At 37.6% G+C, this 13351-nt stretch overlaps 1 protein-coding gene across 1 annotated transcript in view; it reads right to left on the reverse strand.

Annotated features, from left to right (window-relative positions):
• LOC138174764 (transmembrane protease serine 11C-like) overlaps window positions 1-13351 on the reverse strand; it is a 130333-nt gene that overhangs the window by 24501 nt on the left and 92481 nt on the right. Inside the window, exon 8 of the mRNA XM_069105048.1 lies at window positions 4833-4975. Within this exon, the coding sequence (XP_068961149.1) occupies window positions 4833-4975 (143 nt within the window). The remainder of the gene's footprint in view (window positions 1-4832; window positions 4976-13351) is intronic.

The following is a 13351-nucleotide window of genomic DNA, read 5'->3' on the forward strand; positions in this document are numbered from 1 at the left end:
CAGAAATAACTGGCTGTGTAACCTTGAGCAAGTTACTTAACCCTAATTGCTTAAAAAAAAAAAAGAAATCATGCTTCAAGAAATTCTCAAGGAAAATTGCCCTGATATTTTAGAACCAGAGGGCAAAATAGAAATTGAAAGAATTCACCAATCACCTCTTGAAAAAGATCCCCTAAAGAAAACTTCTAGGAATATTATAGCCAGGTTCTGGAGTTCCCAGATCAAGGAGAAAATATTATAAGCTGCCAACAAGAAACAGTTTGAATATTGTGGAAACACAATCAGGATAACACAAGATTTAGCAGCTTCTACATTAAGGGATCTAAGGGCTTGGAATATTATATTCTGAAGGTCAAAAGAGCTAGGATTAAAACCAAGAATCACCTACCCAGCAAAACTGAGTATAATGTTTCAGGGGAAAATACGGTAGTTCAATGAATTAGAAGACTTTCAAGCATTCTTGATGAAAAAAACAGAGTTGAATAGAAAATTTGACATTCAAATACAAGAAGCAAGAGAAGTATGAGAAGGTAAACAGGGAAAATAAATCATAAGGAACTTATTAAAGTTGAACTATTTGTATTCCTACATGGAAAAACGATCATTGTAACTTATGAAACTTTTCTCAGTATGAGGATAGTTGAAGGGAATATAAATGTATATATATACACATATATATACATATATGTCTATATAGGAGGGTATATACATATATGAATACACATGTGAGTATGTGTACATATATGTACAGGTATATATAGACAGAGGGCATAGGATCAATTGAATAGGAAGGGTGATAATTAAAAATTATTAAAAATTAATTAAAAACATAAATTTAAGGAAATTAAAAACATAAAATTAAGAGGTGAGAGAAGAATATAATGAGAGGAGATAGGGAGAGACAGAATAGGGTATATTATCTCATATAAAAGAGGCAAGGGAAAACTGTCACAATGGATGGGAAGAGCAGGGAGGCAAAAGGGAATGGATCAACTTTACTATCATTGAATTTGGCCTAAAGAGGGAATAACATGCACACTAAATTGGGTATCTTACCCTACAGGAAAGTAGGGGGGAAGGGGATAAGAGGTGTGATGATAGAAGGGAGGGCAGATTGGCAGGGAGGGTAGTTAGAAACACACACTTTTGAAAAGGGACAGGGTCAAAGCAGAAAACTGAACAAGTGGGTGTTGGGATAGGATGGAGGGAAATATAGTCGGTCTTTCACAATATATCCACTATGGAATTGTTTTGCATAACTACACATGTACAACCTATATTGAATTGCTTATATTCCCAGTAAGGGTGGGTGATGAGGGAAGAAAGGAAAGAATCTGGAATTCAAAGTTTTTTTTTTTTAAGCAATCAGGGTTAAGTAAGTTGCTCAAGGTTACATGGCCAGTTATTTTTGTGTGGGTGTTAAATATCTGAGCCCAGAACCGATCCCAGGTCTCCCGACTCTGGGGCTGGTGCTATTACTCACTGTGCCACCTGGCCGTCCCGAATTCAAAGTTTTAAAAATCAAATGTTTAAAAGTTATTATTATTATTTTACATGCACTGGCAAACAAGATATGCAGGCTCTGGGTTATGCCCTATTGGAAAGTTGGAGGGGGAATGGAGGATAAAATATAGAGCAGATTGGGGGAGGAGGTATTCAATGGGATCACTGTTTTGGGGTGGTGGGTGGGGTAAATATGGGAAGAAAATTTGTAACTCGAATTATTGTGGAAATGAATGTTGTAAACTAAAAATAAACACAAAATTAAGAAAAAAAGAAAAAAAAAGAATGGGACCAGGAGGTGGAGTCAAGATGGCAGAGTTAGAGTAGGGACTTGCTTGAGCTCTCTCCCAAACCTCTCTAAATACTTGTAAAAATGACTCTAAACAAATTCTAGAGCTGCAGAACACACAAAATGACAGAGTGAAACAAATCTCCAGCCCAAGATAGAGCCTGGAATGCTGACAGGAAAGGTCTATCACACTCAACTTGGAACAGAGCACAGTCTGGCTTGGACCATGCCAGCACAGACAGGGCCAGAGCAGGACTCAGGCACTGAATCTCTGGCAGCTGTGGTGATTTCCAGCTTTCTCAATCAACAAATGCCAAAGACAGCATAGAATCTACTGATCACTTTGAAAAAAATCCCCAAAAGAAAATTAGGAATATTATAGCCAAATTCCAGAGTTCCCAGGTCAAGGAGAAAATATTACAAGCCATCAGGAAGAAACAATTTTAGTATTGTGAAAGCACAATACAGGTAACACAAGATCTAGCAGGGGATAGAAGGGTTTGGAATATGATATTCCAGAGGTCGGAGGAGCTAGAATTAAAATCAAGAATCACCTATCCAGAAAAACTGACTATAATACTTCAGGGAGGAAATGGATATTCAATGCAATAGAAGACTTTCATGCATTCTTACTGAAAAGACCAGAGCTGAATAGAAAATCTGAATTTCAAATACAAGAATCAAGAGAAGAATGAAAAGGTAAACAGGAAAGAGAAATCATAAGGGATTTATTAAAGTTGAACTGTTTACCTCCCTACATGGAAAGATGATATTTGTACCTCATGAGACCTTTCTCAATATTAGGGTAGTTGGAGGAAATCGAAAGACAGCTAGATAGCACAGGATGATAGATGGCACAGGATGAGTTGAATATGAAGGGATGATATCAAAAAATCAAAAAAATAAAATTAAGGCATGAGAGAGGAATATATTGGGAGAAGGGGGAGATAGAATTATCTCACATAAAAAAGGCAAGAAAAATGTTTCACAATGGAGGGGAAGAGGAGGGAGGTGAGAGGGAATGAGTGAACTTTAGTCTTATCAGATTTGGCTTAAGGAGGGAATAACATACACACTCAATTGGGTATCTTACCCTATAGGAAAATAAAGGGGAAGTAGATAAAAGGGAGTAAATTAGGGGAGGGAGTAATCAGAAGCAAACACTTTTGAAAAGGGACAGGGTCAAAGGAGAAAATAGAATAAGTGTGTGTGGGAGGTTAAGATCGAGGGAAATATAGTTAAGTCTTTCATAACATGACTATTATGGAAGTATTTTGCTTAACTACACATGTACAACCTATATTGAATTGCTTGCCTTCTCAGTAAGAGTGGGTAGGGAGAAAGAAGGGAGAGAATTTGGAACTCAAAGTTTTAAAAGCAAATGTTAAAAATTTGTTTTTACATGTAACTGGGAAATAAGATATACAGTCAATGGGATATAGAAATCTATCTTTCCCTACGAGAAAATAAGGGTGAAGGAGTTAAGAGGGGGACACATGATAGAAGGGAGGGAAGATGGGGGAAGGAGTAATCAGAATGCGTGCCCTCTTGGGGTAGGGGGGTGAGAGATGGGGAGAAAATTTGGAGCTCAAAATCTTGTGGAAATGAATATTGAAAACTAAAATAAATTTTAAAATTAAAAAAAAAGAATTAATGAGACCCCATTTAATAGTCAGAAAGGGTGCTTTGTGGGTATCAGTAAAATAAGAAAGGTATAGATTTTTTACTGCAGCAATGTATATTCTGGGTAAACCTTACTTTGGAAATCACTGTACCATAAAGCTCTAGAAAACTCAAGAGAGCAAAACATAAAGAGTAACTCACAAGTAACTTAATCACTAATACAGCATGATGGAATCCTTTAGTAGATGTCAAAAACATCCCTTTTCTTTGAATTTTCTCTACTTAGTCATGTTGAAAGGAAAATTTCAGAGATATTTTTAGAAGCCATCAGAGTTTGAAGGAAAGAATGGTGTATCTATGAGCCTCCTCATAAGCTGTCAACAGATAAGGACTTGGAAAAAAGTTCCTAGCTTCACCAAGAGGAGGTACAAAGAATGCAGAGATGCTTGCCTCATTTGGATTTAGAGAGAGACCCTGAAAGAGAAGGACCGGCACCTCACCTGGTACTGTAAGTCATGTGTCCTATGTAGGGTCTGTGGGAAGGTGGGACCTACCAGAATGGACCACGTCAACCCCAAATTCTGCTTGTGGAGGGGCCTCAAACCCAGGATTGTACTATTAGTCAAGTGAATGTCTAAGTTCTGTAGGAAGTCATTTTACTAGTTCATAACCTCAAGTATGTGTCCTTTGTACTTTCTGTTGGGTTAAAAAATTTTGCCATATGTGATATTGTATCAGTCTGAGTGCTTGTGAGGTGGTAAATGTGGGGGCAGCAAAGACAAAGACATAATCCAGGTTTGATGTTATCCTCATACACCCAGTTTTACTATGCACATCTAGGCTTGTATATAACTTGGTACATATACTCACCTCCAACACATATTTATAGAATATGTCTCAACATTTTATCCCTATGAGTCTTGGTGCTTATGAGAGAATTACTTGAATTCTGCCATTGCCTATTTAGGACACTTAGATTTTCTGCAAACAAAAATCTATGTTCCTGGATGAGACCTGTTAGTTATAATTTTTGTAGATCTGCTAGTACAGGTAGCCTAGATTAAAAATAAAATGAAGAATATTGCATGAACCCTAAAAATATGATATGTATTGAATTTCAACATGGCCTGTGATATTATGGACCTTAATTCATCTTGGGGGTGATTGTATGGCTGAACATAACTGATATCAATATAATAATGATTATTATGGTTATTGTTGACTGTAGTTTGATTAGTTTAATGTTAGTTATTGCTCAAATATGTCTTTATTTTTCAAATCTCTTACATAGCTGGCCAGTTTAATTTGGCATGGAAAAGCTATAAATATAATAAGTAGGATTTTCATAAAATGGTGTTTTACCATCAGCAAAATATTAACATTTCCACCACCCAATTTCACTCATGGATTCACCTACCTGGCAGGCATCTACTCTTCCTTCCAAGAACCCAGCACACAGCATTCCATTTGTTATGGTACCATTATATACCTCTTTTTTATTGCATGTGACATTATCTATAATTTTCATGATTCCTTTTTGGAGAACATCTGGACTTGTTCCTAAAGGAAGAAAATGATACATGTTTTGTTGAAGTAAATAATCAACCTGTTGTGGTAAGATCATGGTGCTTGTTCACTTCAATAAACTTATGGACATATTCACATTCTATGGACTTTTACATATTTTCATACATTTTTTGTTTTACTTTTTGATGATAAAGAAAGTCTTGCTTATGAACAAATTGAGGTAATACTGAAAAACAAGCAACATCTAAAATATTATGCTGTTTTTATTTCTTAAAGTTTTGGTACTTTATTTGCTTATGTTTTATTTACTTACTGTATTTTTATTTGTTTATGTCTCAATAATACTTCTTCAATATGTTAATCATCTGCGATTTCATCAGTGTGAGTACTCTCTCCAGTGACACAGATAGGAATCATTCTGTTACTTTGTAAATGGTATTTGAAAGTTATCATAGCTGAACAAAACCTTTTTCCACTCTTGATCCCTCAGTACTTCTTAAACTGTTGGTTGCATATAGGGGTTCCGTATGGGGTTGTGACCCACAGTTTAAGAAGCTCTGAGTTAGATGAACTGTTCCTTACATGACAGACATATGTAATCCATTGCTTGGTCTGTATTCAAAGCTTTTCCAGCTTAGCACAAAGTATGTACTTAACCAATACTTGTTGGTCTATTCATTGTTAGGTAGTACATGTCAGAACTTAAGTTCCATGGGCATAGTGTGAGAACCCAGAGTCACCTTCATCCCACGATGAGCTATAGAAATTGGTCTTTTCTGGAGGGTCTTCAAAATGGAGATATATTCATAAAATAAAATCCAAGATCTCCAAAATAGCTTAAGGACTGAATTTTGACCTGTCTGATAATGTAAATGCAATGTTGTGAATATAATTGTGTCCTCACACTAGTTATTGGTTTATTTTTGTATCTACAAAGAATCTTAAGAATATGTAACTCTGTGAGGGGAGAATGATGCAAGATCAGTGTGGAAAAATAGGTTGTAGCTAGAATGTGAGTTTTCTTACTCACTTCACTCTATGATCAGCCTATTTCCTTTTATAGTAACATAATATCTTCTATAACTGTGGCACACAAGGTTAACAGTGGGTTCTAGCCTATTTATGCTTTCTGTAGTCTTTCTCTTGCATTTGAAATTTTGAACTTTCTAAGATCAGTATGATTTATGAATTTCAGGATACTGATCTTTAAAAGGTGAACTTTTGCAGCAGGGAAGAGATTGGGGTCATTGAAAGCATTGACTAATTTTATAAATGCAATTCAGCCCCCTCTCCTCCTCCTATTAAATTCTGGACCCAGTTCATTGTCCACTTACAGTACCTGTTCAGGATGTATGGATGGACCATCTCAGTAAGTCTTCCATTCAACTATAGCCATAATCTGAGTCAGTCACATTTTTCATCCATTTAATTTCAGGTAAGAGGCAGTGTGCTTTAGTAAATAAAGAATTAACCTTGAAGCCAGGAAGACCTAGGTTCAAGTCTTTCCTCTGAAATATACTAACTACTTGATCTTGGGCAAGTTACTTAACTTCTCAGTAATCTAGGCAACCTCTAAGACTATAAGGTACAGAAAAGGTGCTAACTTACATTTGTAGAGGGAATTTCCTCACCCAAGTTTTCCATAAACCAATGAAATCACAGCCACAGTCCTTATCCTTGATTTCAAGGAATGTGAGTTCTTTGAGTGTCTCACATTTGTATTCCCATGACCCAAGACAGTTTCTGGCACATGATAGGCATTTTAATGAAAGTTTGATGATGGTTTAATTTCTGTATGGATTCCTAGGCTGATCTCTTTTGAATGCCTGGATCTTACTGAGAAGGCTCTGGAGTGTTCAATCAGCACAATATTATCTGCAAACAAATAACTGGTTGACATTGCCATCTGTGGGCAATGCTTTTTTTTTTTTTCCTGGACTTTGCACAGTTATCCTTTTATTACAATGGCAAATGCCTGTCTCCCTCCTTTGATTTTATACTTATTGATACTCAGAGGAACACTGGACAATATTATTTCTCTGTGTCTATCAAATCACCTTATATTATTTTTTTTTTAAGCAATTGGGGTTAAGTAACTTGTTCAAGGTTACATGGCCAGTTATTTCTGGGTGTGGTGCTAAGTATCTGAGCCCAGATTTGATCCCCAGGTCATCCTAACACTGGAGCCAGTGCTCTTACTCGCTGAGCCACCTGGCCACCCCTAAGCAATTGGGGTTAAGTAATTTGCTCAATTTACACGGCCAGGTGTTTCTGGGTGGGTGCTAAGCGTCTGAGCCTGGGATTCGATCCCCAGGTCATCCCGACACTGGAGCCGGTGCTCTTACTCTCTGTGCTACCTAGCTGCCCCACACCTTATATTATTCTTGATGCATAAGAATAGTCTTGTTGGTGGAGATTTTTTAAGAATATATTTGTTCCGTTGAGTCAAATTCTTTATCTGGGGTGTTTAATATGGCAAGATTTGGTATCTTTTGTGGCTCTCAGTTGTGCAGCAATGAAAATGTAGTCTACAATAGAAAAGTATGTACGCATACAAGTTTCTCAAAGCGTTTATAGAGATGAAAAAAATGGAAATATCTGGATTTCAATTCAATAATTTAACAAAGGGTTTTTTTTTCTTTTTGGAGGCAATTGGGGTTAAGTGACTTGTCCAAAGTCACATGGCTAGTTTTTGTGTTGTGTCTGAGGCTGGATTTGAACTCAGGTCCTCCTGACTCCATGGCTGGTACTGTATTCACTGTGCCACCTAGCCACCCCTTAACAAAACTTTTAAAGCACATGATATGGCTAACACACTCTGCTAGCTACTAAGAAAACAAAAATATAGATAAAAACAGTATCTGCTCCAAGGGACTTATAATCAACTAACTTTCCCCTCAGATTTCACCAATAATATTCTTTAAAATATTTATCTGTTTATTAGTTTAAAAATATTTTTATTGCTATCTTTTGTTTTTATATCACCTTTTCTCAATATACCTACTCTAGTACTCCATACACTCTGATATTTCTTGTGACAAAGAATAATGAACTTTTAATTTTTAAGTTTGGTGACCTCTCTCAGCCCTCTTTTTCCTTGTTCTGTCTAGCATTTACCATTGTTGACTACCTCTTCCTGTATTACTATCTTTTCTCTTAGCTTCTGTGATACAGCTATCTCCTATTTCTCTAATGTTTATTACTATTTCTCAGTCACTTTTAATGGTTCCTCATTGTCTTTCCATTCCCCCACATATAGTATCCTGTATGTGGATTCCATCCTTGGCCTTTCTATATGCTTTTTTCCTTTGTTTTTTTCATCTGACTTCAAAGGTTTAATTGACATCTTTGATATATCCTCTATCTATCTATCTATCTATCTATCTATCTATCTATCTATCTATCATCTAATAATAAGAATGATTAGCATTTATATTGTATTTTAGGGTTTGCAAAATACTTACAAATATTATCTAATTATGTTTTTCCTTACAACAACCCCAGGATCAGGGGGAGATATTATTATCTCAATTTTATAATTGAGGAAACTGAAGCAGACAGAGGTTAAGTGCTTTGACTAAGGTCACAAACTAGTAAGTGTTTGAGGCTGGATTTGAACTCAGGTCTCACTTTCTCTCTCTTTCTTTCCATTTTCTTTTAGCTCAAGTCCCTATTTCTAGTTGCTTGCTGGACATCTCTACATTGATGCCCTACTAGAATGCCTAATTCAACCTGTCTAAAACTAAAGTCATCATCTTCTGCCCTACTTCCCAAACTCTTTGTTTCTCTTGATGTCACCATTACCTTCAAAATCTCCAAGACCTGAAACCTTATAGTCAGCTTTGACTCCTCTCTTTTTGTAAACCCATTCAATCAATTGTCAAGCCATGTTGATTCTACCCCTATCATTTCTTTCTTTCTTTTTTGCTTTTTGGAGGGGGCAATTGAGGTTAAGTGCCTTGCCCAAGGTCACACAGCTAGTTTTTGTGTTAAGTATCTGAAGCCAGATTTGAACTCAGTTCCTCCTGACTCCACGGTTGGGTGACACCTAGCTGCTCCTGCCCCTGTCATTTCTTTCACATCTGTCCCCTTCTTTTCATTCCCACTGCCACAAAGCTAGATAATTCCCTCTGGCTTGGGATGATTGTAATAGCCTTTCAAATGGTCCTCCTGCTTTAGGCTTCTCCCCTCTCTAGTCTATCCTTCATATCGCTGCCTTTCCTAAGGCACAAAGTTGTTTATATTTAGCAGTTCTCAATTGCCCAAAGTATAAAACACATACTACTTAATCTGACACTTAAAGGTCTTCACATTCCTTTAACCCTCCTTTCCAGCAGTATTTCAATTTACTCTCTTTCATGTTTTTATGTTCCAGCTAAGCCAAATGACTAATTGTTCTCTGATCTTCGCTTGCCATCTCTTATCTACATAAATTAAAGCATAAAACAAAGCAAGAGAGTTTATTGATGCCTTTTGTTTTGATATTAATCATTTCTAGATAAATAAACCAGAAAAAACTCTCCCCCCCAACATTGGTTCTTCCCTTTGTAGAAAGAAAAATAAGCAAGCAAAAGTAGGCAATATAGTGTTGACATCTGAACATGTATGCAACAATCTGCCATAGCAGTCCCACGCCAATCACTTGTACAGGTCATATACATTACCCATACCGGGAGGGCCACATCTCTGCCTGTTGAAATCCTTTTTCACTCAAAGTCACCCATCTTACTTCAAACCTGAGGCATCTCAACTATTGCAACAGACTCCTAATTGGTCTCCCTTCCTTCAGTTTTTTCTCTTTCTTCAATCCATTCTTCATAGTGCTACCAAGTTGATATTCTTTTTTTTCATTTTTCAAATGCTTTATTTTTTTTCATTTTTCAAATGCTTTATTAACTCATGATTTACAGCATTAATTTCCACCAGATTTTGAGTTACAAATTTTCTCTCCATTTTTCCCCTATCCACCACCCCAGAATAGCAGTCCCACAGGATATCCCCTCCCCCAATCTGCTCTCTCCCATATCTTCTCCCATAACCCCTTAGACTTTTCCAGTAGGGCATGGTAGATCTCTATGCCTGTGTATCTTCTTTCCTAATTACATGTAAGATAGTATAAATAATAGTATTTATGTATATATAATTTTAAACATTTGATTTTACAACTTTGAATTCCAGATTCATTCTCTTCCTCCCTTGTCACCCACCCTTACTGGGAAGATAAATAGTTCAGTATAGATTGTACGTGGGTAGCTAATGCAAAACATTAACATAGTAGATATATTGTAAAAGACTAACTATATTTCCCTCTCTTCTATCCCACCACCCACTTGTTCTGTTCTCTACTTTGATTCCATCCCTTTTCAAGAGTGAGTGCTTCCAACTTCCCTCCCCCCCCCCAGCCTGCCCTCCCTTCCATCATCCCCCCTCTTATCTCCTTCTCCCTACTTTCCTGTAGGGTGATACCCTATTTAGTGTGTATTTAATTCCCTCCCTGAGCCAAATTCAGTGATAATAAGGTTGACCCATTCCCTTTTGTCTTCCTATTCTTTCCCTCCATTGTAACCCTTTACCTTTGCCTCTTCTTTATGAAATAGTTTACCCCATTCTGTCTCTCTCCATCTCCTCTCATTATATTCCTCTAACCTCTTAATTTCACCTTTTAAGTATCATCCTTTCCTATTATATTGGTCCTGTGCCCTCTATCTATGTATACCTGTAAGCATATATACACACATTCACACATGTATTCATATGCCCATATACCATCTGATATATATATTTCTATTCTCTTCAACTATTTTCATACTGAGAAAAGTTTCATCAATTACAATTATTGTTTTTCCATGTAGGAATGTCAGTAGTTCAACTTTGATCAGCAGCTTGTGATTGCTTTTCCCTGTTTACCTTCTCAAGCTTCTCTTGCTTCTTGTATCTGATTGTCAAATTTTCTATTCAACTCTGGTTTTTTCATTAAGAATGCTTGAAAGTCCTCTATTCCACTGAATGACGATATTTTTCCCTGAAAGACGATACTCAGTTTTGCTGGGTAGGTGATTCTTGGTTTTAATCACAGCTCCTCTGGCCTCCAGAATATCCTATTCCAGGCCCTTCGATCCCTCAATGCAGAAGCTGCCAGATCCTGTGTTATCCTGATTTTGTTTCCACCATATTCAAATTGTCTCTTCCTGGCTGCTTGTAATATTCTCTCCTTGAGCTGGGAATTCCAGAACCTGGCTATAATATTCCTAGGAGTTTTCTTTTGGGGATCTTTTTAAGGAGGTGATTGGTGGATTCTTTCAACCTCTATTTTGCCTTCTGGTTCTAAAACATCAGGGCAATTTTCCTTGAGCATTTCTTGGAGGATGATTTCCAGGTTCTTTCTTTGATTGTGGCTTTCAGATAGTCCAATAATTTTTAAAATACCTCTCCTGGATCTATTTTCCAGGTCAGTAGTTTGTCCCATGAGATATTTCACATTGCCTTCTATTCTTTCATTTGTTTGGATCTGTTTAACATCATCTTGATTTCTTTTAAAGTCACTAGCTTCCCTTTGCTCCCATCTAAATCCGAGGGAACGATTCTCCTCATTGAGCTTTTGAGATTCTTTTTCTGTATGGCAAATTCGGCTTTTTAAGGCATTCCTCTCCTCATTTCCTTTTTGAGCCTCTTTTACCAATTGACTCAGTCTGTTTCTTAAGGTATGATTTTCCTCAGTTAGGCTGTTGACTCTCAGTTCATAATTTTCTTGCACCGTTCTCATTTCTCTTCCAATTTTTCCTCTACTTCTCTTATCTGCTTCTATGGCCTGAACCAGCTTGTATTTCCTTTGAAGTTTTTGGTGCAGGAGTTCTGACTTCACATTCTTCCTCCTGTTCCATGCTTTGCTCCTTTATGTCCCCAAAATAGGAGTCTAATGTTGGAGTCTTCTGTTTATTTTGCTTCCTTTGTCTGGTCATGTCGCCCCTCACTCACTTGACCCCTGGGCTTTTTGCCACAGTAGGACTCTGCCACCAGACAGGGGAGCTTTCATCCCAAACTCTGGTGTTTTCTCAGCTGCCAGAGGTATTAGTTGGGTGCCCTCTCTGAAGCCTCCACACACTCTGGCAAGCTGGCCACTCACCCCAGAATCTCCACCCTAGACCACAGTCCAGATCCAAGCAGGTTAAAGCAAGAGCGATTACCTCTCTGACTGGTTGCTTGGTCCCCCTACACTCTGCAGGCCAGGAGCTGAAGGTGCCACATGGCGCTGGCTGTGTTGGGTGTCTCAGCAGGCAAAAGCCAATGGTCTCCCAACTACTGGTCCCAAAGTCCACACTGCACTGACCTCTCACTTTGTCCTTCGCATCTATTTGTTGATGAATCTGGAAATAGCCACAGCTGCTGGTGATCTGGAATCCCTCCAGCAGGGTGCTGGTCAGGCCTGCCTTGGGGCTAAAATCTCAGCATAGGGCTGGGCTTGGCTCCAAGAGAGCTGTGCTGGCCAATTCCTGCCGGCCTGCTGGGCTTTCCTCAGTGGGAGGTTAGCGTCTCTGTGTTATTTTGTGGGTTCTGCAGCTCCAAAGTTTGTTTAGAGTCCCATTTTACATGGATTGGGGAAGGTGGAAGCCGGAGCCACAGGGAGGTCCTGTTTCTACTCTGCCATCTTGACTCCGGCCCCTCTCCCAAGCTGATATTCTTAAAGTACAAATTTGACCATGTCATTTCTTACTCAGGATATGATACTGAAGATAAAAGATGAAGTCCTCTACTTAAATTTCAAAGCTCTTTGCCATTGGGCTCCATCCTACCTTTCCATAATTATGAAACATTACTTTCATGTATTCTTTGTTTCAGTTAACTGACTTGTTACTTGCATATGGCATTTTATCTCCTTTCACCATCACTTTGCAGAGGCTGCCCCTTATACCTGGAATGCGCTCACTCCATATGTTTGCCTTGTAGAAATATTAGCTTCCTTCAAAATTCAGGTTAATGCCATCTTTTATATTAGAACTATGCTCATTCCCCCATGTGTTAGTACTCTACCACATGGAAATTACTTTGTCTTAATTCTGTATATGTTTTGTTTTTAATTATCTGTGACTTGTTTTTTACTTAGTAGAATATAGGCTCTTTTAGGTCAGATAGTGTTTTAATTTTGTTTTTGCATTCCTAGAACCTAGTGTAGAACTGGAAACATACTAAAAGCTTGCTTGTTCAACATTTATTCATCCAACAAAAATTTTTTATGTATCAAAACTATGTACTAGGTATTAAACTAGTTACTATAGATACAAAGGCAAAAAACAAACAGTCTTTCCTTAAGGAGATCATATTTTATCTGGAGAAAAGCACACACACATGAGTGTAAAATATATATACATATGCAGTAAATATAAAGGAATTTTACTATGGGAGGCACTAGCT

The sequence above is a fragment of the Petaurus breviceps genome, unplaced genomic scaffold (assembly GCF_028583685.1).
Source record: "Petaurus breviceps papuanus isolate PSGF00001 unplaced genomic scaffold, PetGlider_PUasm1.0 76, whole genome shotgun sequence".
NCBI lineage: Eukaryota > Metazoa > Chordata > Mammalia > Diprotodontia > Petauridae > Petaurus > Petaurus breviceps.